This window comes from Anomalospiza imberbis, chromosome 16 (assembly GCF_031753505.1).
Source record: "Anomalospiza imberbis isolate Cuckoo-Finch-1a 21T00152 chromosome 16, ASM3175350v1, whole genome shotgun sequence".
In the NCBI taxonomy this organism is placed as follows: Eukaryota; Metazoa; Chordata; class Aves; order Passeriformes; family Viduidae; genus Anomalospiza; species Anomalospiza imberbis.
The window spans coordinates 11,229,985-11,255,305 of record NC_089696.1 but is presented as its reverse complement, the minus strand read 5'-3'; the positions used below and the strand labels follow the sequence as shown (position 1 = coordinate 11,255,305).

At 48.5% G+C, this 25,321-nt stretch overlaps 1 protein-coding gene across 1 annotated transcript in view; it reads left to right on the top strand.

Annotated features, from left to right (window-relative positions):
- The first annotated feature begins 624 nt into the window (after positions 1–624).
- Positions 625–25,321, top strand: part of ADAP1 (ArfGAP with dual PH domains 1) — a 50,854-nt gene continuing 26,157 nt past the window's right edge. The window contains exons 1-4 of the mRNA XM_068207020.1: positions 625–871; positions 10,402–10,532; positions 12,006–12,097; positions 20,519–20,601. Of these exons, the coding sequence (XP_068063121.1) occupies positions 787–871; positions 10,402–10,532; positions 12,006–12,097; positions 20,519–20,601 (391 nt within the window). The 5' untranslated portion in view covers positions 625–786. The remainder of the gene's footprint in view (positions 872–10,401; positions 10,533–12,005; positions 12,098–20,518; positions 20,602–25,321) is intronic.

Here is a 25,321-nt window from a genome sequence, read left to right as displayed (position 1 = left end):
CACAGATGGCATGAGATGGACAGCCATGATGGCACAGGGGTGTTTCCCCCCCGATACTCCCTTGACACCAGGGAGGTGTGAAAAATGTGGGAAGACAGTGGAAGACAGTCCTGCCACGACACAGACGTGGCAGCTGGTGGTGATGTGCAAGGACAGCAGTGAAGGAGGAGTGTTTTGGAGTGCGTGGGGCTACTGATGAGACCTTCACAAGTAGCCCCAAAAGCTGCTGATGTTAGAGGGGCATCCCAAACGTGCTGCTCATGAACTGCCAAGGTGCTTGTGTGGCAAGGCCCTTGCCCGTGAGAGCTGGGGTCGCTGCCAGCCGCCACCTCGCACAGGTGAAGACCCTCGGCTCCCACCAGCGACAGCATCCCCTCCGCGGGCAGGAGTTAAACCAGGAGAGGTACCCCTGAGTGCCGGGGACACCCGGCGGGATGGGATGCCCTGAAGGTCGGGGACCCCCTCGGGGGTAGGGGCCGCCCCGGTGACGCGCTGCCGCTGGAGGTCGCGGGCGAGCGGCGCGGGGATCCGGCAGCGCCCGCTGAAAGCGGAACCGGCGGCACCGGGCGGCTCCGGCAGCGGCGGGCAGGGCAGGGCAGGGCAGGGCAGCACCGCCCCGGCGCGGCGCGTCCCGGCGGCCGGAGGCGCGTTCGGCGTGCGCGGGGCGAGCGGGGCCGAATGGAGCCGCCCGGGCGCCGCCCGCCTCGCCAGCGCCCCCCGCCCGCGCCATGAGGCTGCCGTAGCGCGGCGGACCGAGCGCAGCCCCGGCAGCCGCCCGCCGCCCCCATGGCGAAGGAGAGGAGCAGGAAGGCGCTGGTGGAGCTGCTCCAGCGGCCGGGGAACGCGGCGTGCGCCGACTGCGCCGCCCCGGGTAAGGGCAGGGGAGGCGGGGGGCGCGGGCGGCGGCTGCACCTGCACCTGTCCGCACCGCACCGCACCGCACCGCCCGGTACGGCACCGCACCGCCCGGTACCGCACGGCACGGCTCGGCACGGCAGCGACGGGGCGCGGGGCTCTGCCCTCTCCGGGAGCGGCGGGGGTTGCGCCCCACCGAGGGTGTGCCCGACCCCCCTCCCCACCGCGGGGGATGCAGCGGGGAAGCTCCGGGGCTGGTGGAGGGATGCGCTGCGCTGCCGCGGTCCCCGCGGACCAGCCCCGGCCGAGGTTTCCCCAATTTCCCCCGGCCCGGCCCGGCTCCTCGCCCGGCCGTGAGCGCTGATGTCATCCCGGCGGGTCCCCGCGGGCTGCAGCGCAGCCGGGGCCGGTAACCGGGTGGTGGGGGCTCTGCCGGGGTGCCCTGCCTGCGGGGGCGGCGTGTCCTCCGTGTCCCCTCGGCTGCTCCTGCCCTGTCAGTGAGCAAACACATGGGGACAACCGGAGGCAGCGCTGCGGACATCCTGCCCAACAACCTTTGCCCAGCTGCCATCGATGGGTGCCTGCGCAGGGAGCGGGGCTGGAATGTCTGTAGATGTCTTCGTGTGAGGAGGGGAGAAAATCTGGGCTGGGAATGTCTTCTTCGCCTTTTGGATGGTGAATTTTTGGAGTCGGGCCGTGATGCTGTTTCTGAGCAGAGTCTGCATGGGGTGGTGGGATCTGTCTTTGAGAACAACCTTAGAAAAACTGCAGATAAAGTAACTTTCCTGTTTTTAAAAAGAAAAAAAATATCACCATACAGAAAAACCTAAATTTTTATTAGCTTGAGCAGGGTGGCTCTGAGGAGGGGTATAGAAAGGATGTCCTTCTCAGCCTCTGTCATTCTATAGGTTAAAGAAAAACCCAACACTTCGGCTGAGCCCTATTTTCCCAGCTATTGATTTGTTTAGGATGTCAAGATCTGTTGGATACCGCTATCTAGCTCATACCATTCCCAGTGGTTTTATACCCCTAATCTGCATCCCAGGACACTGCAGTTCACTTTCAGATGCGTTGTGTCCTCCGGTACCCAGCTGGAAAGGACAAAGAACTTTCGGCACAGCGTGAACGGCTTTGCAGCGCCGCGCTGCTCTGCCTGCTCCCACCCATCTGCTGCCGGCTGTTGCTGGCTGACTGTACCAGCCCACCTCGGAGGTGTCTTGCTGAGCACAGCTTGGGCTCCCCGTGTAGGTGTCCGCCTAAATTGTTCCTTCCTGGAGAAAACTTTACAAATCTGGGCCGTTCAGATTAGCAGGGTGATTCTCCCTCACTTTGTGGGTATAAAACATAAAGCCCCCAGGCAAAATGGGAAGTTTCTCAGCATCACCAGGGTGGAGACGGAGCTGTAGGTCAATAAAATAACTCATATCAGGATAAGAAGGTTGTTGTTAAAGGCACAAAAAGGCCTTGTAAAACAATGAAACCATACTTTGGTTTTGGTGACATTTGCATACAGAGATGTCTTAGTGAATCTGAAAGTCGGGGAGGAGAATTTGGGCCAGTGTCTTTTGTAAGTCAAGATGTGCTATATTAATATCATTCAGCCTCTTCTGCACCCTCATGGCATTACTTTCTTAGGACCACCTCCCTGTTCATCAGCCCAATTCCTTTAGTGACTACTTTGCTTCAGGTTCTTCGGCAAAGGAGAGCTATTCATGGTGCTGTAATGTGCTCGTCTGCCTGGGAGTGACAATAAACTTGAGATGCCCTGGGCTACATAACATAAGATAATAACTTGTGTCTGTAGGCAGTATAGAAAATATTCAGCCTGAATTCAGTTATTCAGGCTGGGCAGGTGTGGCAGGCCAGCTCTTCATGGGGATGAGGTAATGCAGCAGAGGCAGGATAAGTGTCCAGAGAGCCTCCAGAAAGGGGTGCAAGAATGTTCTTTGCTGAGAAGTGGGATGCACAAAAAGACAAAGGTGACAGCTGGAACCAGGTGGGCAGCTGACACTGGCAAAGTACCAAAGCAGAGAAAATGAAGTGAGAAGGAAGAGGGAGGGTGTGGAATGAACAGAAGATGAGGGAAGCAGGACAGACTTGCGCTTTTCCACATGTGAGTATCACCGTAGGGCTGATCTGGTACAGCTGGGGGGAAGCCAAAGATTAGGATTTGTTTCTCAGGTGGATGAGTACCTTTCCCTGAAATACTCTGTTAATACAGGATCCATGATAAGAGGGAGCCATTTAGCTCAGGGATGCTCATAACAAAGAATAGGATGGGTTGGAAATGTAACAGGGGAAAATTCTGTTAATCACTTTAATTTGTGTATTTGGAAGCCGGCTGGGTTTTCTTTTTCTTTTGGAAATATTTGTTTGAGAAATCAACCAGCCAGTGAAAGTTTGTTTGTTTTTTTCCTTCCCTGCTGTCGAAAAGGGTTATTTTCTTTTGTTACGGTTCTGGCATTTGGGAGAGGCTCAGTAGCCAGAGCCCCACAGCTTGTCTCAGGTGTTCTGTGTCCTGTCACAAACCCCTGGTGCAATAGAGCTCTCGGCTTGGCATCGCTGGGCTAAGCTGTGACCATAGAAAAGTCAAAGCTGGGGACAGACATGGGGCATCAGGGGAGGCTTTTCCTCCTGGGCTGGGTAAATAACTTCATCCCCTGCAGGATCAGCCCATCTCCTTGGGGACATCTGGGCACAACCTGCTGCTTGCCTGGGGCTGGGCCAGATTTTGCCACTTAATCATGACTGAGGATTATTGAAGTGGCCAAGCCCTGTAAGGCTGTTCAAGGTGTTTCCCTGGTGTGTGCACAGGATGTGCACACTTGCACCTGGGTGGAATGGGGTATTGAATGTCGTGCTCAGGAAGGTCAGATCTGGGTCTTCCCCAGGACCTGTGTATATGTCTGGCAAAAAAAAAAAAAAAAAATCTTGTGCAAAACCAGAGGTTTCAAACAGATTTTGGGGGATGTCTCAGGTGGAGAGAACAGTCTGGCCTTGGCAGCTGAGAATGCAGAAAGGATGCTAAAGTAGAAAGTGAAAATCAGAGTGTAAAATAGCCGAGAAATTACATTTTTCACTTTTTTTTTGTTTTGTGTTTGGAAAATTTTTTTAGGTTTTCATTAATTGCATTTTTATAAAACCTTAAATTGCAAAGAGAGGTTGTTTTGAATAAAAGGTATTTCAATTGCAAAAAATATCATTGATCTGTAATGCATAACGAGGCTGCCTTGGTTACATCTCCGGGACTGAATTCTGGGGCAGGAGCCACTAATAAAGTCATTAGATGGGGCTTTGGGTCCTCTGTCATTACACACTTCTGTGTCCTGGGTGATGTGTTTTTCGTGGGTTTAAAGCTGTGCTATGTCAGTGAAGACAGCATGGTAAATGCAGTCTTAAGTGCAAACTGAGCAATGTTACTGAATTGCTGGTGTGTAATGGCTCTCTGTGCATTAGAATAATCTTTTTTTCTCCAAGACTAATGTGGCAGTTCAGCCTTTTCTTTTTCTAAATGATTCTTTGTCTCAGGCAATCTTTCCTCACATCATAAGACGGATGGTTATCTCAGGGCATAACAAGACCTTGAGTATTTCTCTCTTTATTTTTCTATGACTTAGGCTCGTGTTTCCATGGAGTGAGAATTATTTTACATTGTAGGAGGACAGAGAGGCTCTGAAGACAGAAATGGAAATCCCATCAAAGCAGTCCTGCAGTTTAAACCCTCCAGCAGCAGTTTACATGGCTTGTTATCATTTTATCTTTCTTATTTGGGATGGATTACTGGGACATGGATCCTGGCTAACATTGGCCTCTGTGCCTGAGGCCCCGAGGGGGTGAAGGATGGAGGAAGAGCAGAAGGCTCATGCTGTAGGAGAGTCTGGAATTGGAGCTTTGTGCTGCAGAGCCGAGCAGATCTGGTGTTCTGGTGTAATAGTGCCTCTGGAAGCCTGAGGGTGGCTGCGGTGCTTGTAAACACCTTTTCCTTCTCAGTTCTACAGCAGGTGAAGCTTTTCCACTCCTGAGCGCTGGGGGTTGCTTGGTTTGCTCAGGATTAAGGAGGGCACTGGTTTGATCTCAGCCCTCTCCTTGCTCCCTCCATCCGCTGGTCCTGAAAACCCAGGTCGGGGAGGGGACTGAGTCCTGGGGTCCTGCCAGGTGCTGCCATCTGCAGCGGCTCTGCCCATCCCCTCGGGGAGGGATGGGGCTCTGCCTCGCAGCTCTTCCCTCTCTTGCTCCCACTGCCTCCCACTGGAAAGCTGTTCCAGAGCTCTGCTGCTCTAATGCCGTGAAACGGGATTTTCATCTTCCAGCTCAAAGTGGAAACTTGTTTCTGCACCTCCATTGTTCTCTCACTTAAATACTGAATTTTTTTTTTTTATTACTTTTTTGGTGTCCCTGAGAATTGGCCAGCCGTTCTCCCCAGCTGTAGGCAGAGGGATAAGAAGGAAACAAAATTAAAAAAAAAAAAAAATCCCACAGCAGCTGTGTTTAACTCAGTGCTGCTTTCTGCAGGAAAAAGGGCTTTTTGAAACAAAGGAGGTTTAATGTGATGATGGTTTTTGTCCGGTCCTGCAGCACAGTCGTGGGCTGCAGACAGCGAGAGGGGGCTGCTGGGACCTGCCAGCTGAATTAAAAGACCTTGGCAAGTTTAGTGCCTTCACTGAAAATTTTTCCTACTTAGAGAGGAGAGTTGGTGGGAGGTGGTTTGACTTCAGTGTTAACTCTTTTTTTGTTATTTTTCAACATGCATTACCAGGGTCTGTTTATCAGCCTCCTAATCCTTCCCCAGGGTAAATAACTACAGAACTTCAGTGCTGAACACCAGGCTCTCTGTCTCGGGCATGGAGGAAATGAGCAGCAAGCAGGAAAGGCTTTGTGCTTGTGTGGATTGCACTGAAATCCCTGTGGTTCTACCCTGTATCAACGAGTCACATTTCTAGTGCAGGGTAAAAAAAAAGGTTTTGTTTGCCTGGAGAGGTCTCTTTATCAGCTTAAACAGGAGAGGGTTCAGGAAAATCCATTGAATCTGCATCCCAAGCAAAAACCAGCTCCCACCCAGGTGGAGTGGCAAGGTTGCAGCAGGGTCAGGCCATCACCTGTGTGCTGAAGGATGTGTTGGGGATGTGTTGCTGTGCATTGGCCTCAGATGTTTGCCTTGATCATCAGTACTGTGCTATAAGTAGTGGTAAATGTAGTTTAAGGCAAAAGGTGGAGCAGGAGCATCCAAATTTTGGGACTCTTTGAGTTTTTGCTCTTTTCTATTTTGAGCCTGTTGCTGTTCTGCTTCATGGGATTTTACTTGGGTTGATGGCATCTAGGGATTTTCAAACGGGAACCCCATGTTTATATTCTGGATACAGGAATTGCTGATTAGTTATTTTTTTAAAAAATCCATTACCATCCAGCTTCCAGTCTCTTTGGTTTCTATAAGTTGTTCTGTGTCTTCTGTTGTTTTTTCTTCCATAATATTTTCTGTGTCTAGCTTTCTTTTTTTTTTTTTTTTTTTCCTAATTCAGGATGCTGGGTTCAAGCTGCAGTGTTCATGGCTCACTGTGCTGGCTTTTCCTGAGGCTTGTGGTGGTAAAAAGGGCTGGGTGGACAAGTTAATTCCTGAATTTAGCTGTGTTGCCTAAGTGTTCTAGCTTTCTTTTGGGTGTCCAGCATGGAGAATGTGTTCCAGCTGTTGGAGTGTCCAGCAGCCAGGTGGACTTCACCTATCTATGGAGGCCTCAACTTGCCAGCCACGCAGCCTGGGGTCATTGGCTCACTGAATTAATGGTGCTGCCCCAAAATTCACTGCTTTGTGGGAAGACACTTATGAAAATGTATTTTCATGTTTGATAAGATGTTGTCTGATCTCTGGTGCAGTAGTTTGAGGGATTAGGGTCTGTGATAAGCCAAGGCTGGGGATCACTGGCATTATCCACTGTGTCCCTGAGCTGAGAATTTGTGCTGGAGAGCAGAGGGAGGGACCATGATGTGTTTGGGGAGCAATGCAGCCACTGACAGCCCCAAAGCCTTTGGAAGGCTTTGGAGAAGCATCCCTGCAGCCCTGGCTGGCCATGCTGGGGTGTGTCACCAGTCCCTGCAGAAGACCTGGGGGTGTGGCTGTGTCCTGGCTGGGTTTCTTCGAAAATGGTGTCACGAGTGCAGGGGGTGGGGGAGAAGGGGAAGCAGCGTTGGCAGAGCCCTCCAGAAGCTGGAGTTGGGGAACCCTCCACCCCCTGCTTCCTGTCCACAGGCAGGGCTGTGACACGGGGAGGTCACAGGGGAGCACGAGCCTGAGGGCTCGCATGGCTCTGTAATCCTATGGTTTGTTCAGATGATGCTGAGAAATTCCTTTTGCCTTTCAACTAAAGCCTGGGAAAGGTTTGGGCTGCCTTGTTTTCTGTTGGATGTCCTCAGCCAGGAGAGCAAGAGCCATGAGACAGCTCAAATTACGGTAACAGTGACATTTCAGAGGAACTTGCCCTGGCAGATCAGTTTGTTCTGGGGGTTCTCACTACCCAGCAGTTTTTTGGATGGGGCTAAGTCAGTACCTGATGCATTTGAACTCTCCTCCTGCCTGGTGTTTCCTTTGGGACTAAACCCAGCTGCCAAATGTGGGTGGTTTTGGGCTGTGACAGGAGAGCAGCACACAACCAGCTGAGCAACCACAGTTCTTCCACCCACCCTTGCCACCAAAGACATATTTCTAAAACCAGAAGAGCAGTGGGGAGGAAGTTGTTATTAATACCTGGCTGAGATGTGAATGGCTGGGGTCAGGTCTGGTGGGGCAGGTGAAATGTGCATCTCTGTCATGGTGCTCCTTGAAATTTGCTGTGTGGGACACTGGTGGTGTTGGATGGACACAGATTTGGGTCTAGGCAGGAGGGGAAATGCTGAAGGGAAGGTGACCAGGAGGAGATAGCTACTGGCTTTATAAGAACAAGCTGAGAACATCCCTTCCAAACCTGGGTCACTCCTGACCCCGTTGTCTCTGCTCCTCTGAAGGACTGTCACCCTCTGGCAGCCACAGATGGGTGACCCTGTGTATATGATGGGATCTAGGGGTGTGTGCGTGTACCCTGTGATATAATCCAGCTTTTGTTTGCTTAATTAGACAAGGCTTGCCAAGGTGTGGGGCAGCAGGAAGTGTGTTTAAGAGTCTGGTCTGAAGAAGACCCTGTTGGTGTGAGGAGAATGCTTTAAAGCCCAGATGTGACTGAAACCTGTTGCTTGAGATGCTGTTTACCCATTCCAAGGAGAGACAGCTTGGATATGAGCTGAATTGGTGGCCACTGGAGCGGGGGTCACCTCCAGGATCTTCTTGCAGGATGTTCCTCCACCAGAATGTGTCCCCCTCCCAGGCTGGAGGAAGGTGAGCAGTCTGCTGGTCCTGTCACACACAGCAGTGCAGGCAGGGGAGGGGTTTCCTCTTGGGGAGGATTTTGGAAGCCTGACTCCACGAAGCTGCAGACAGCATGAAGAAATCCACCCGCGTGCCTAAGATAAATCTGGTAACATTAAAGAGGCCCTGGGACTCCCAATAAACCATGTTTTATTGGCCAGTGCATACTTTGAAACCTGTTTCCCTGGGTTGGGCAGTGCTTTGATCAGATCTCATTACTCTGGGAAAGACTGCAGCTCAGTTATCCCGGAGTGGCTGTGCTGAGCCCAGGGACCCAGCTCCAAGCTTTGCTGCCACAGCTTCCTCACCACTGCCATGGCTCTGTCCTCTGGACCTTCTTACCATTCTGTGTATCTGATCCTCTGCATTAAGGTCAGTGATGGCTGTTTGATCACGAGACCCTGGTGCTTTCACCTTGCCTGACTTGAACCCTTTGTGACCCTTCAGCAGTGCAGAACCTTGGGATGTTTTTGTGGCAGGAAGTTTGGAGGGCCCCAGACTTTGATTACAAACGTGTTTGGAGATGAGAGAGGACAATATGATGAGCTAGAGCACAGAAAGTGCCTGAGCATGCAAAACTCCTGATTCTTGCTGCCAACCTACAGCCTGATAACTGGCCACAGTCTTTGAGGTCAGAATGAGTGGGGTGTATGATCTGGGGTGGGGTTTGAAGCTGAGTCACCCAGTGCTTGTGGAAGCACCAGGGTGTTTAGATCAGCACCCTTCAATCAACCTGACTGGTTTTATATTTGCCAGGCTTGAGTTGTAGTCCCTGGGGTCTTGGATGAGGATAGGAGACCATGTGAAATAGAAAAAAAACCCACCTCTGTGTCTGCTGGTGCCTGATGGGACTTGTATCAGCTTGGGAATTTGCTCCCCTGTCCCATGTGGGCACCCAGCTGTGTCTGATGAGAATCCTCATTTAGCACTGGGGTTTACATCTGAGCAGAGCCACCTCTGGAGAACAGAACTGGTCTTCCCTGGGGTGTGCTGGGGGAGGCTGGTGGCCGTCCCTGCAGGCAAGGCTGGTGGCAGCCCTTGGTTACCCCTCAGGAGCTGAGCTGCCCCATGCCAGCCTGCTCCCTGCACTGACACAGCCAGAGCATTAAATGTGGAGCAGGAGGAGAAAGCACATTCCCTTGCCTTTTATAAATAATTGCTGTGGGCAGTGAGGGTTCAGGGTAACCACAGCGGGGGAATAAATGGATGATGAGGGGCTGTGAGAGGGGAAGACCTGCCCTTACCCCTCGACAGCCTGATGCCGTGGGCTGGCTGAGGGGCTCCCAGCCCTGTGGGTTTGGGGAGGATGGAGGATTTAGTGTCTGACTGGGTGACCTGCAGTGAAGCTCTTTCTGCTGGGGCGCAGCTGGATCCGCAGGCGCTGACATTTGCCTTGGAGTTCAAACAAAGATCCCTGTATTGGCTTTATTGGCAAGGCTGTGCCAGGGACACTGCTGGATGTGTCCTGCTCCTGGCCCCTGCCCTCCTCCGGTCCCTCTGTCTCCCTGCTTCGGGCAGTGCCTCTCCCAGGGAGGAATTTGGAGGCAAGGGACTCTGTTTACAGTGCTTTGTGTGAGATGTCAGCCCGGGGCTGTAAACAGCGCGTGGTTTTGCTCAGAGAAAGTACAGAGCCACCACTGGCAGCATTTTTCCATTAAGGCAAGGGCTGGAAACCTCCTGGCATGGAGGGCTGGACTGCTGGGAGCTGCAGCTGTGGGAGGAAAATCTCTGTGTGGAGCACATGTAATAAATAAATAAAAAGGGAGCAGCACAGCGGCTTCCCTGAGCTGATGTAGTTTCTGTTCCATGCAGTGCTCAGATGGAATTTCCTCATGAAAGAAGGATCTTCCTCTCTTCTCTTCATGTGAGCATGGAGTGAGCTTTGGAGGTCTTGGGCACATGCAGTTGTTTGTATATTGGGGTTTGGGGAATAACAGCTGCATTGGGGGTTGCAGATCTGGTAATTGTTAGTTTAATTTGTATTTCTATCAATAGAAACATTTATTTTCCTTGTCGATTTATCTGATGCCTTTAGACTCAGGGACATCAGACCTCATGACTCCTGAACTCCCCTACCATGCCCTGTCTCTGCCTCCTGCTGCCCTGAATCCAAAAAATCAGTCAAGTGCAATTCCCTCTTTCCTTCTTGCTTCCAGACCCGGACTGGGCGTCCCACAGCCTCGGGATCTTCATCTGCCTGAACTGCTCAGGCATCCACCGCAACATTCCGCAGGTCAGCAAGGTGAAGTCGGTGCGCCTGGATGACTGGGATGATGCCCAGGTGGAGGTACGTGCACCTGGGCTGGGAGGGTCCAAACCAGGGGGTTTGGGCTCTTCCCTTTGCAGCCCTTTCTGGAGAGGCAGGATTGCAGAAAGCGTGTCTAGATAGTGAATGTGGGAACGCGGTTGTGATGCTGATTGAAGCAGAACACCCATTTTGTGAAGGATTTGTGAGGGTTTCCCCACCCCTATAAAGATGTCTGTGAAATAGCATGTAGAAATTACTAATCTGTAATGAATTGTCCTCTCTTGTTTCTTACAGTATCTCTAGTCTAGACTAGACCTCTGGTCTACCACCCTGCCTAGCTCAGCTATCTCTGGCTTTGTTCCTCTTAAATTCACAGCTTGAAAAACCAAACCCTCACAATATAAATTCTCTCTATTTATGCCCCACACCTGCCTGGATTTGTGTGGTGCTGCTAAAGGCAACCAGGAAACCTTTCTGCTTTGACTACTGGTATCTTCAAAGGCATGAAGAACTCTACCAGTCATTGATTTCTGTCTTCTATCTGTAGAGTTGAGGTTTTTCTGAAAGCTGCACCTCATGGAGTTGTGTGTTTTATGAGAATAGGCCTTAGTGTTGCAGGGGTTTTTCCTTCCCTGGTATTTTTTGGGGGGAGTAGATTGAATATGTAAGTGTGAGAAATTCAAAACCATGACAGTAATAAAAAAAAAGCTTAGCTGCTTGTTATGTTTGTATACTTGGCATTTGACACAAAACAAAGCGTATTTAGCATGGCTACCTGGAAAAGAATGGGGCTTTTACACTTATAAAGTGAATTTCAAGAAACAAAATACATGAATAATGAAATAAGTAGTTTTCTTTGCTGAGTTCTCAACCAGCCATTTGTGTATCAGAAGAAAAGGAGGGCTGTCAGGGGAGATAGAAACATTATATATATATTTATTTATTGGAAAGGAGGGCTGTCAAGGTAGATAGAACTGTTATATATTTATTTGTTTGTTTATTTATTTTTTTTTGTCTATCACTTCAAGCTCCTTCCTGAGGTAGCTGCAATGACTTTGCAAAAACAAACTCATCCTTTTGGCACAAGTGGTGTGATCAGAAGCACTGGATGTGTTGTCAGAGGCTATCACCCTGCTGGAGCTGTAACACATGGAGACTAAAAGCCAGTGTGAAGTTTTTCCCTCTGGTTACCTACTCCCCATCTTGGATTCCTGGGATCCATCTGATTCCCATGCCTGAGGGGGAAATGCCACTGTGTTCTGCCTCCTGCTCCTGTGGGGATCATGCAGGTGGCACTGGGTCATGTCCTCAGCATCTTTTTAAGCTGTGGGATCCCTAGTAATAATAACCAGCATTTATTTGCAGCAACCCTTCTGTGCACAGTCCTGGGCAAACCTGTCAGTAAGAGAAGAGGTCCCCCATCCCAATAATTTTATTGCTTTGTAGAAGTAAAAGAGAATAAAAGACCATTAACATTTTCTTAATGATTTCTGTTTTTTTCTCTTTTTACAGTTTATGGCCTCGAATGGAAACAATGTAGCAAAAGCAAAATATGAATCTAAAATGCCACCATTTTATTATAAACCAACGTATCTTGACTGCCAGTAAGTAAATACCTCTGCTGGTAAACAACATTTATTTGTTTGTGCAGCTGCAGCCTCTGTAATACATTAGGTTTAGCATAAGACTTTTGTTTTTGGTTTTGTTTTTGTTTTTTTTTTTTTTTTTGCCACAATGGAGGTTTCATTTATAAAAGGTCCTGAAAATGTTTTTCCTTCTGCAGGCATATGGTAGAGTTTATGCTACGTGTGGGATCTTATTTAATAAGTACAGTTGAGATTATGCAGAGGAGTCAATAGTTTGTCTGTTCCCCAGACTCTTCCAAGTTTCCAGAGCTGCAAGAATGCCAATTTCTACCCATTGATTTCCTCTGTCTTTTCAAATCCCCTTTCTGCATCAAGGCAGAACTTGCTAATCTGTTGTGTCAGATGCTGGCTTATTTGTAATGCAAAAATACTGGGGGTTCGTGTTGGTTTGGTTTCACCTAGATGACAGATAATCTCCTCCATGAAGGAGGAAGGTTAAAGGTTGTGTCTAAGAAGCTATAAAAGGTTGTCTCCCATGCAGTGTGGAGTTACCTCCCTAGTAAGCTGGGGTGGGCTTTGTGGAGCAGGGAGCTGAGCAGCCAGAATGTGCTGTACTATCAGGGTGCAAGGGGATGAATGAATTTGGCTTTTAGGGTCCAGCCCTGCCGTGTACCAAGGTGGTTTTTTAATTTGGTGTGAGTGGAGCCGCCTGGCCTGACAAGAAAAAAGCATCCATTTATGCAGTGTTCTGAGCTCCTGAATCCCAGCAGTTTGGCTGTGCCATTTTGAGACTTGTATGTGCTTGTCATGTTGGGGCTGGAGAAGCAGGATTGGTAGGAGAAACACAGTTCTGGGAGATTTTGATTTTGTTTACTCCCAAGTCTCAGTTAAGTTCAGTTGGATGCTGCCTATCTGATGATACTCAGGTTGCCCAGGGGCAGAGTCCTGGTTCTTCTCCATGGCCTATCCCTGCCCAAGGGGTGCAGAGCTCATGCTCCTGGCAGGGAGCAGGGCAGGTCCCTCCAGCCTGGGACATCCTGAGATCTGGGTGCCAACCACACCTGGCTCCCCTTGCACAGTGAGAGTGGGAGCTGCTCCTGCTCTCAGGCAGCTTGGGAGACCAGGAGCATTTCCATTCCTGCTGCTGTGGGGCTGGCAGGAGTGTCTGTGGCTGGTTCTGTGCTCGGTGGTTTGTCCTGCTGGACTGGTGCAGCTCAGCCTTGCTGCTGTGCTGTTCCCTCCCTCCATCCTGGAGAGCTGTGTCACTCTGGGGAGCTCTACCAGGCAGTGGCTCAGCTCCAGCCACAGCCCTGCCGGGGCTGTCTGAGCTCTCAGGGACCCTGCCAGGGCTGTCTGAGCTCCCAGGGACCCTGCTGGGGCTGTCTGAGCTCCCAGGGACCCTACCAGGACCGTCTGAGCTCCCAGGGACCCTGCCAGGGCTGTCTGAGCTCCCAGGGACCCTGCCTGGGCTGTCTGAGCTCCCAGGGACCCTACCAGGGCTGTCTGAGCTCCCAGGGACCCTGCTGGGGCAGCCACTCCATCCACAGCCCGTGCCCATGGCTGATGGAGGGGCACCGTGCTGGGCTGGGAACCTGTGAGGAGATGAGCAGGGGATTGAAAGGATTTGTTTGTTTGTTTTTGGTTATTTACTGATTCATTGGGAGGATGAGGCAAGGCCAGTCTTCCTGGGAGCAGCTAGAAGACTAATTTCTGACCCTTTTCTGGTCCCAGCTTGTGCCTGTTCTGCACTGGGACTATTACCAGCCTGCATGGCCTGATTCCTGTACTCAGGCTGGAGCTCTGCTCTGGTAGGGGTTCTCTGGAGCAGCACTGCTGGGTCCCTGCCATAACAGCAGGATGCAGTGGGATGGATGTGACCCCTCACAGGAGCAGACAATGTCCTGACACTGCTGCAGGATCAGCAGCTGTGGGCACATTACACCCTGGGAGTGTCTCAAAGATGCTGTGCCCAGTTGTATTTTTCTTTCTCTAGTTCAGGGCTCTCTGTGCCTCTCAACAGATGCATGCTAAACAAGTGCAGGGGAGTGCTGCTTTTTACAGGGAGGTATATTTAGCTTTTTCCCCGCCTCGCTGCAGTCCAGTCACTGCAATAGCATGAGCTGTTCCCAGCTTGCAGCCCTGGGAAGCATCACCATGGATGACACCTCCATCCAGCACTGGCAATGATTCCAGCCACCTTCTGCAGCATTGAGAGGTTTTGGTGCTTCTAATTCCAACAGCAGCACATGCTGGACAGCTGCAGTGCCTGGGCTGCTGCTTGTTCATTTAAGTTTCTTAATTTTATAATGCTGTTTCTGGAGTCCCTTTGCTTTGGTTGCATGAATAATTGTGAAGTTCAGGGCAAGAGGGAAGAAGTGCTGCAGTGCCAGCTTGTCCTTTTTTCTTCTTGCCTACAATGTTGTGGTTGACTCTTTGGGAAATTCATGGTGTTTGCCTGCTGCATTTGGCTCCTGTATCCTTCAAAGCCCAATTTTAGCTTCCTGGTTCTGCATGACACTTGGCAAAGGTTAGAGAACTTGGAGGGGTGCTCTGAAATTGCCCAGGGAAAGTTCATAGGCGAAAAAATTACCCCACCAAAAAAACCCCAACAAACCAAAAAAACACAAACAAAAAGTCCCCTTCTTTCCTCTCATCTCTGTCTGCCAGCACTGACCCATGACCCAGGGACAGTGACCAGAGCAGCCTCTGGGGTTCCTCTGGGCTGTCCCTAACAGTGAAATGAGTCACAGACTCTGGGACATTCCTACGTCACCGCAATATTGGCCCAAAGAGCTTTGAGTGTGGAATTTAAACCACAAAACCGCTCTTTGGATGGTCACAAGTGGTCATGGCCCAGCTTGGCACACCACAGCAGCAGACAGAGAGCTGTGAAACAGATTTTTGTGGGGCAGATACATTGCAAGCACGTGGTCGAGTTTTGAGTCACCACTCAGCAGCAGGTACTCACTCTTGAGTAAAAACAAAGGAAAAAGGCTCTGTTCAGTCCTTGACTTGGCTGAAAACTGATAGAAGAAAGTGAGATAGTATTTTAATGGGCTTTTGCAGAACTGGAAGTACATCCCTGTCCCTGCCCAATACTTACCAAGGTTTTCTGTTGCTTGATTTGGGAATGCAGAGCCTCATCCTGTGGAATTGCGAATGAGCTGCAGTGCTTTGCTCTGCTCCTCTCTCCGTGCTTGGATAAGTGAGAGCTACATCTGCTCCTCCTGCAGAACAGTTCAATGTACTGACTGTCAGCACAGAAAAATGGGGCAGGATGGGATGGCATGAGCCGTGCTGGTTGTGTGGTATCTGGAACGAGATGAGCCATCGGTCAGAGAGAGGCACACATCTTGAGGGGTCACCCATGTACTCATCTAAAGAACAACAGTTATTAGCTGAAGTGGCTTTTTGTATTGATGGAGATGTGCAGAGGGAAAATTGCCTGGTAGATCTCTGGATTTTTTTTTTTCCCTAATCATTTGAGGTTTGGTACATTTGGTAGAGGAGTTACCAAGCCCATCACCTCGGTCTGGTGTGAGAAGGTCAGCATAGCCCCCTCCTCTGCCATGCACGGGCATAGTGGCAGTCAGGGGTGCAAACTTCTCACCACTTCCACTGTCACCTCCTTTTGCCAGTACTTCATAGATAATAAAAACTTTATAGACATAAAAAACTTCAGCACATAATGTCCACAGGGGTAAAACTGAGATTTGCTCAGGTTCCTAGTTATTAATAAGCATTTTCAGATTTTACATTCACAGCTCTCAGAAGGGCCTGATGTCTTGGGTGTGAAGTTTGAGGTGCTGCAGTGTGGCCACTGGGAGTGGCTGCTCATCAGTTCATTCCCAAGTGCTGGAGCCTCCTTGGTGGCTCAAATTGGTTGCTCAGCCTCAGGAATTCTTTGAGTCACCCAAGTACAGAGATCTGCCCAGTCCTTCAATCCTGATCAGCCATGGGGTTCTCTCTTCTTGTTCATTTTCTCTTTGCTGTTAGCTTGTAAACCTGTTAATTCATATTGATTCCTTTAATTTCCAAAGGAAATTGCTACAAGGTTGAGGTAGTACTGACAGAGGCTGTTTCCTACGTTTTTTTAATTGGTGTTTAACCAATGAAAAATAGCGTTGGGGTTACTGGACAGTGCATGTAAAGCAATCAAACAAAAGAGGAACCAGTTAGCAATATAATTGAGAATGTTGTGATTTTGCATACTCAGAATCAGTTTTAAGTTCTCCAAATCCATAATGCAAGGGTTTTATGCCTTGAGAGCCAAACCCCTGTATTTTTGCTCTCCTCTGGCAGCTTGCTGTGGGGTGCTGGTCTTGGTAGGGGGATGGCACATCAATCCTCAGGCTCTGCAAGCTGAGGTGATGCACAGAGAACCTGGAAGAAGCCTCCAGCTGTCTCATGCCTCCACAAAGCTCTTTAAAAGCAAGTCCTCACAGCAAGGACTTACTAGATAGGAAAAGAGTGTGAAGCTAGACAGGCTTTTAGTCTATGCTGCAGTGGCTCTCCTTGCAGTCTGAGCAAAGAATTTGGACTCTGACTTAAAATTTCATTAGAGCAGTTGTTTGACAGAAACCTGGCATAGCTGCATCCACCAAGCTGCCTGTGGAAAGCATGTTGGCTTTTGCTGGAAAAACCTCTGACAAATTCCAGAAGCTACAAATTTGGCTTCTGGAAATGGTGTTTCTGGATGACATTAATTTCTTTTGTCTTTCTTGGACTTGATGGTGCCTTACAAGGATGCAGTTAGGCAGCGGTAGTGTGTGGTGTTTGATGTCTTTTGGGCCACTTTCACCTCTGGCTGGGGTTTCTTGTCTGTCATATGTCTCCAAAAAAGCCACAGCTTCTATGTGCAGCATCTGTGGGTGTGCTCTGGAGTGCATCAGCCAGCCCAGCTGAGAAAAAATCAGTCTTGGGAAAAAATAAACTGGAGACTGAATTTGGCTGGCCAGCACCTCCTCCACACAGCACACCGAAGCCGTGCAGCCACAGTTTGATATTAAACTGCTTGAGCAGCTTTTCCTGTGGTGCTTTTTGCTGTGAGCTTTGAGTAGGTGGGACCAAGATAAAACTGCTCCAGTGGCTTCTTCTGGAACCTTCCTCACTGGCCCCCGGGCAGAGCCCTTGTGTTCATGTGGGTGGTCAGGAAAGCAAACAAGTGCCTTCAATGGTGTTGGCAGTGCTTTGTCAGCCTCTGGACCTGCTGTCCCTCAGTCAAGCTCAGTCCTTTCCCATTTGGGGGATGAATATTTCCCCTAATCTGTTGGAAATGTGGATTTCCTCAGCGTTTTGATGGTGGGTTTTTTTGATTTTCCTCTAGGTTTTTGATGAGTACAAGGACTTTTCTGTTCTAATTGCCAAAAAATGACAAGTTCCCTGTAACCAGCAGCCTGACAGATTTAAGTGGGCTGTTAAAGCTTTTGGAGTTGATCCTGAAAGCTGTGCATCTCCGCAGTTTAGGAATGATGCGCTTACATTTTTTAACAAACACAAATAATTTATTTGCTGATTTGCTGCATTATCCCATCATCAGAAATGCAGAAAAATACCAGGGGGCTGTGACTACAGTCCTTTCTGGTCACAGAACTCCTTTTGGAGTCAAAGGTGGATTTGGATGGAGGCTCCTGTGTTGGGTATGTGATGTCTGCCCTGGGGTACATACACATATATTCACGCCTGGAAAAGTTCATTTCAGCTAAAACACAGCAACAGATATTTCTAAAGCCCCTGAAGATATATTTAAATAAAGATCAGGTCAGCAGTCTACTGAAAGTGGTGGCTGTTTTCATACAATCCCTGTATGGTTTGAGGGTCTTCTGCCTTGCAATTTCTATCAGCTCCTATAGATCCCAGGACACTTTCCTGCTCCTGGATTAATTCATCAGAGCTGTGCTGGTGAGACTGGGGTTTAGCACCAGCAGCTTTGCATGGCATCTAATCCATGAGAGTGAATGTGGTCAAAGCCCTGCTCAGCTTCTCTCTTGCAGTGAAGGGAGATGGTAAACTCCTCGCTGTCCTAGATGGGTTTTGTTTTGGTTTCTTTTACTGGAGTTGTTCTGCTTTCTATAAATAACCACTGGAGCAGGAGCTGCAGCTTGTGGCCTTGCATTGAGTTGTCCAAACTGTGAGCTGCTCTTGGTGTGTCTTGGGCTTTGGGAAATTATTGCTGAAAGAGCTTGGGTTTGTGATGGTAAGGAAAGGGGAAGAATGTGTGAGCTGCCAGGAAGCTGCTGGGAAGGTGGCACAGCTGGATTCCCACATGCTCTGGGAGTTGCCAGCGTGTTCAGGGCCAGATGTTGAGGGAGGCCCCCGAGAGCATTTTGCAGCTTCTCAGAGTTCCCCTTGGGGCGTGGTGCCTGCTGGCTGCCCCGGGGGTGCCCTGCTGCACAAGAGCTCTGGGGCCACTGCAGCGGTGCTGCAGGCCCTGCAGGGAAGAGTTCCCCCAGGGATGAGCCCTGCAGGGTTTCTGCTGTACCACCTGCATCCTACAGCAGGAGTGTTTTCCCACTGCTGCACATGAACCTGCATTTATACTGTGTTTAAACCCCCATGCTGAAAGGCAGAGACTCGGAGCAGCTGCAGCTCCTGCTGAATCCACTGACGTCAGCTGGAGCTGAGGGTGGTGTGAATTTTCTTCCTCCCAGTTCAATCCCTAATCATCTTGTTGAAAAGGTTGGCTTCAGTGATGACAAGCTGTCCGCAGCAGCTGGCCAGGAAAAATTGCAAGAAGAGTAGTAAATGGAAGTATTGGTGTTTATTTTATGATTAAATTTTGGTAGCTCCGCTGATTAGCGACAGCATTATAGAACAGGCATTTGGGTGCCACCTTTTGGGTCATCAGGCTCCTATGTTTGTGGATATCAGATCCAGAAAAGGCATCCTGCTGGACCCAGAAGAGCCCCCTTGGACGCTGGATGGGGTTTGAGCAACCCCATGGCAGGGGAGCTGGAATTGGATGAGCTTTAAGGTCCCTTCCAAGCTTTCTGTGGTTGTACAAAGTGTTCCTGAACCTCCTGAGGGCGGCTTGCACCCAGACCAGAGCACAGCACGGGATGGCAGCAGAAGGGAGATGGGTGTTCAGAGCTCGCAGTCAAACTTGGCAATGTGTGGCAGCTGAAGATCAGTCATGGGAACAGGAGCAGGAGGGGAGAGGCAGACTTGGTGCATTGTTTCTCTTACAGCAGGAGCTCACAGCTGGGTTTTGGGGGCAGGGGAGCAGTGGTGCTCCCCGAGCCTTGGGGAGAAGGCTGGTGCCCCAACCAAGGAGCTGACACAATGGGAGGAACAAAATCTATGTAATTATTTCCTCCTTTATTGCCAGGAAGCCAATCACAGCCACAGTTCTCATTGGATAGTGTCTTGCAGATTTATTGAATGTGTTTGCTGTACCTGCAGATGAATTTTCATAAGCAGTGCTGGTATGTTTATATTCTTTGAGCGTTTCTGGGATGTGCCTGCTGAAAAATACCATTTAGTTTGCATAATCAGCAAAAAAGAAAAGGTGATTAAGCATATGAATAGTTTTCATTGGCAGAGAAGTTGATGTGTTGAAATGTGATGGTTTTACAAAACACACTCAGTGCTGGGGGATCTTTTACTGTCTTCAGTGTAGGCAGCTCCAAAATGTCTGCTGTGAAGCTGGGATAACACATGCCTTTATTTCTGAGTGTGATCTGCCTGCTTGGGCTATTTAGGGTTCTAGGGCAATTAAGAAATAAGTTCAGTTAAAAATGGTTTGAAGCAACTTCCAGCATATTCTAGATCAAAGTTACTTCATTGGTTCAAGCACTCATGCTGAAATAAAATAGCAAAGAAAAAATTCTAATAATCTTTGGGGTATTTTTTTCCTTTTTGGAATTTGAGGTCTTGGTGTATAAATCATCGGTATAATTTCAGTATTAAAAGTAAAGGACTTTTTAATCATATTTGCTGCCATGCATCATAGACTGCTTTCTTAAACTTGGCAGTATGGGCTGTGAGTTTGGAAGTGCTTGGCCAGCTGGGTTTTCAGCACCTTCTTCTTCTGTAGTGATATCTTCAGGGCAGTAATCACTCTTTTGTACCTAGTTGGGATTTTTCATTTACTCACCCTGTTCACTGAAGAATGTGGCCTGAGAAAATTAGGTCTAAAATGGTTCATATACTGAGGGAATTTTTTACAGAGGCTGATTGGGTGGGTGGGGACAGGCTGTTCTGCTAAATCTGTGCATTTTTTAAAAAAATAAGTTTCCAATAAAATTGGATGTACAAGGAAATGATTTATTATTGTTCAACTGTAAGCAGAAGAAACCCTTGACTCCAGACTGTACAATGCAATTTTTGGAAGACTTGTAAAATCACACTTGTGCTTTCATTGAAGAATGAATGGTTCTGACTTCTTTCTTAGTGTACCTTGGACCATGTTTCCTTTTCTCTGTATTTTTTTTTTTCCAGACTGCTGCGGGAACAGTGGATCAGAGCCAAATATGAACGAAAAGAGTTCATCCACAGTGAGAAGCAGGAGCCTTATTCTGCAGGTAGTGAAAGACACTTTTGGCAGATAAGTTTTTTGATGTCCTGCAGCTTCCATTTTCTTCCTCTCTGTTTATATGTTCTTTATGTTGATTATTGCCCATACGTCATTAAGTAGAAGTAAGTGTGGTCTTTGCACAAGATCCCTCCTGACATTCCCTGTATTAGACTTGGAGTATTGGGAATTTGGATACCTGATGGAAACAAATCAAAGTCTTTCTGTTGACTTCCACGGGCTGTTCACCAGGAGCAAGTCAGGCCAAGCACCAGCGGGTTTGTTTCTGGGAGCAGGAGGTGTGAAGCTGGTTGGAAGTGGAGATAAAGGATGTTTGTGTCCTCGAGGTGACTTTGGCTTTGGAGAGAAGCAGCAGCACTGTTAGCCCGGTTTGGGTGGCTCTCCCCAGGACCTGTCCCTGTCTCTGCAGGATGCTGCAGGTGCAGCAGTGGCACCTGCTCTCCCTGGAGCACAGGCAGTGCTTTGCAGTTGCAGAGGTGCAGCTCGTGTGACAGAGCTCCTTTCAGAGCTCATTTCAGCAGGGTGACAGTGGCCTTGCAAGGGGCTGGGGTAGCAGAGCAGTGGGTTGGGTGATTTTCTTGCAGAAGGGCAGGATTTGAAGAGGAGATTTGAAGAGCTTGACCATGTTTGTTGTGTGGCTGCACCAGCATGAAAGTGCATGAAATTAGCTGGGTATTTCTTTGCTATATGTAAGTGGCATTTAATTTATTCTGCATATTAAGTAGTTGACACCAGCTATGTGCTTGGATGACTCTGGGATAATTTTATTAGCAAAGACCATGTTACAGATTAAAGGTTAAAGTATTATTTTCATTATGCTTTTCAAAACTAATAATATGCAGGTAGCTCCAGCAGTTTGCTGTCATGAAAACCACAATTAAATTCTGATCTCATATATTCTCAATTTATGTTTTGAGCATTTCAGCTCTGCTGTATTGTGTACATGAGGCACACAGTGTGTGGGGAGTATCCATATTCATAGAGAGTACGTTAGGCACATTTTTATTTTAGGTTTTTATAAAAGCTGTCTGCTGGAGTCGGACGTGTTCTATTAATAATAAATAGTTTGATTTCTTGGATAATTTTTGAATGTATCTGCCAATGTGTGTATAATACCCACCCAAGAATAATGTTTCCAATTTATACTGTGTAACTTCTGGATATAAAAGCTGGGATTCAACCAAGTACTCAAGGAAAATGTATAATTTTAAGCACATGATGAGTCCTTTCGACTCTGAGAAGAGTGTGTACCTGGTTAAAGTGAAGTAGGTGCTTCAGTGCTGTGTGGGAAAAAGGGCAGTGTGTTCTGAGCTCTCTGAAAGATATTATAAGAAGAATTCAAAGGGGAGTTTATTTTAGCAGCGTGTTTTGTAGGTGTTCTTCAGTAATGTGGGTGCATAATATTTAACTGCATGCTGAAGTGATAGGGTTTTCTCACCTCTCTTTGAAGTTCAAAAGCCATTACACACAGGATAGAAGAGAAGAGGGTGAGCCATTTTCAGTGAGCAGTGCCCTGGGGAGGAGGAGGGGAAGAGAAGCAGGCTGGTGGGCATCATGTAAGTGGTGTAGAAGTGATTTTAGGTTGTGAATTGTCTTTGAGAATGGCACTACCTCCAAAGCCCAGCATAGGAGCCACACAAATGACCTGTGCAGCTGGGATGTCATTTGTTGGTTGTTCTGGACAGTAAATTCCAAGGGGAGCTTTGGCCAGGTGGTTCCTCCTTAGGGAAACCAGGCTGATGTTACAACAAAGCAAAGCTGGGGATGCACACCCCAAACTCCCAGTGCCAACTTTCCCCTTCTGCTGCACCATCACAGCCCCCAGGTGTAGCTGCCCACCTGTCCTTCGCCCTGTGCCAAAAAGGGCTCCTTCTTCCAGCCTGTCCTGCAAACCAGCTGCTGATGCAGCTGATTTCAGCTCTCAGGCTGGGAGTTGGTTGTTTTCTGGGGTTGTGTCCTGAGAAGGGAGCCCAGGGAAACCCTGTGTCCTGTGGGAAAGGAGCACTCTGAACATCACACAATCATTTAGGTTGTAAAGATATCGAGTCCAGCCATTAACTCAGCACTGCCAAGGCCATGTCCCCAGCAGAAATGTTCCTGGGTGTGTTGGACAGTTCTTGTACCATTCCAGTGACATGGGGCTGTTTTGTCACTGTGCTGCTCACGGTGCTGGGCCTCCTGTGCCTGCTCCTGCCAGGCTCAGCACAGCTGGGGATGACAGAGGGTCTGGAATGCTGCTTTTTTCCACTGACCTGAACTGTCTGTGAACCAACCGAGGTGGCAGCGACACCAGAGCACCCTCCTGCCCACCCCACATCCAGCTGTGTCTCACTGGAGTGTACCTCTAGCTCTGTTTCTTCCTAATGCTGTCTCAGACCATTTTTCCTCACCTTCCTGAATTCCCTGGAGCGGTGTCAGGTTACCAGTTTCTAAGCATGAAACATTTTGTTGCTAATAGAAATGTCAGTATCCATTTTCTCATGTTTGCTGGAAGATTTAATTCCATTTTCCAATCCCAGGGGCTATTTTGCATTCTGATGTTAGTTCAATAATTGCATGAAAAATAAGAAAATGCTATATTGGAATAGTTTTGAGCAACATCCTTTTCCAGGCAGCCTGATGAAACCTTAGTCAGAAATTCAGTGTCTTTCAGAATATCCTTTGGGGAGAGACTGTCTGGAGCCTGTAGATGCCAAGCAGAAGTTATCACAGCTGAACTGCCAGACTCAGGAGAAATGAGCCTCGGGACAGGAGTGTCAGATGTGCAGGTCAGGGCTGAGAGAGTCGTGCAGGGAAGCCTGGCAGGAGGATGCAGCAAACTTCAGCTGCTGGGGAGGGGGATGAACAAGAGGCAGTGTGGGATGCAAAGGCAGCAGCTGCCCCAAAGGGTCTTGCATGTCTCCAGACTGCTGAGAAACATCTGCCTCATGAGATGCAGAGGGATGCCAGGTAGCAGAATCAGAACTGGGAAACAAAGACACTTCCCATGTGCAGAAATCCCCAGTGTGGGCAGTGCTGAGCACTGAAACCAGCTCTTGAGCCAGGAAGAGCCTGGCTGTGGATCCATGGGTCGTGGTTCAATCCCCAGATGAGATAGCCCCTCTTGGGCTGTGCTGGTATGTGCAATCACAGCCACTCACCCTCGGTGGGAGATCCCATGCAAACTCCTAAAAGGGAGATTTAGAGTTCCTTGCTCCTCTAGCAAGCCTTGGAGCACAAGCCCATGTGCTGTTCCCAGCCTTCAGCTCCTCTGCCCCGTTAGTGTTTCAGCCTGATGGTTCTGTTGTTAATGAGTATATCAGCACCATTGATTGGACAGTTCAGATCAGCTCGGTAAAACTGTGATTAAATGTTTCAGTGATCCACTATCGATTCTCAGAGACACCCTCTTATACATCTGAGCTCTTCATTCAGCTGTAGTATGAGCTAAATAATTTGTTTGCCCTAGCCAGACTTTATGAAACAAAACATTATTTACACTCCAGCAATCCTAATTAACACTGTGGCCACATCCCTTTCTGTAGCAGTACATTTCTTGTACAACAGCCCAGAATGATACCTGTCTTGAAACTCTTACATGTTTCAGGTGAGCTTTATCCCTTCTGGTAAATGAACTGGCAAAATTACTGTCAGTCTCCAGCTAATTGTCCCTCCTAATGGAGTTTAATGGGGCATGGGTGCTGAATTCTCCTAGAAATGGGACAGTTGTAATTGTCATCACAGTCTGGATCTGTATCTCAAGGCAATTGCAAGGTTTGATAAATTTTAAAAATATTTTGATCAGTTTTAAAAAGCTCGGTTGTTTTCCACTGCTGTTGCTAGATGGCAGTTCTGGCAAAATCCCAGAGGACCTGCTGAAAGTTAGTTCAATTGGGTGCTCTTGATTTCTCTTAATCAAAGGCATTTATTTTAGCCGAGGGAGAGGTGGAGGGAGCAAAAGGGAATAGTATTTGCAGGGCTGGAGCACTGTGATGATATAAACTGGTCAATGTGCAGCTGCTCTGATGCATCTCAGGCTGCAGATGAGAGAATGGAAATGTGGCCAAGAGAGAGGAAAAGAGAATTCTTTCCCTTTGAACTTTGACTTCTCTGCTTTAATTCATTGGTCTTTGGAAGTTGGGGCTCCTCAGCTGATAAAAATTGTCATAGGTCCCATAAAAGTGTTGGAAGAATCCAGATTTGCACCAGGTGAAGGTTTAAACCCTGTCCTTTGGGGTGGAATTTGGAAGACTGGGATTATTTGACTGGTAGTTCCATAGATGGGTGGGATGACCTCTTGGGTTGCAGAGGAAAATAAAGTGGTGCTACTGCAACCTGAGGTGGCCTGTGAGCTTCCACTGGAGCTGCTGAGAAAGCTGGAAGATATAGGCAGAACTTTGGGCATATTAGCAAAGTCAGTGATGCTCAGGGCTTTAGGCTCTGTTGGATTGTATTCCGGTATTTATAGTGCTGTGGGCTGGATCATATTGTCACCATTCAGGTGAGCTGTGGTTTATTCAGGTAGCATTTCTCTGAAGGTGCTTATTTGCTTGTACTTTCTTCTCTCAGCACCCTAAGGATTACTTGGCTTCTGCGTTGTTTCCTATTTGTCTGCAAATATGATGGCAAAATAAATTATGAGACATGAAAGAACACCCTAAAATAGTAAAATCTGTTAATGTGCACTTTCCATTCCATGAGGCTCTTGCATAATTTGGGCAGCAGTTTGA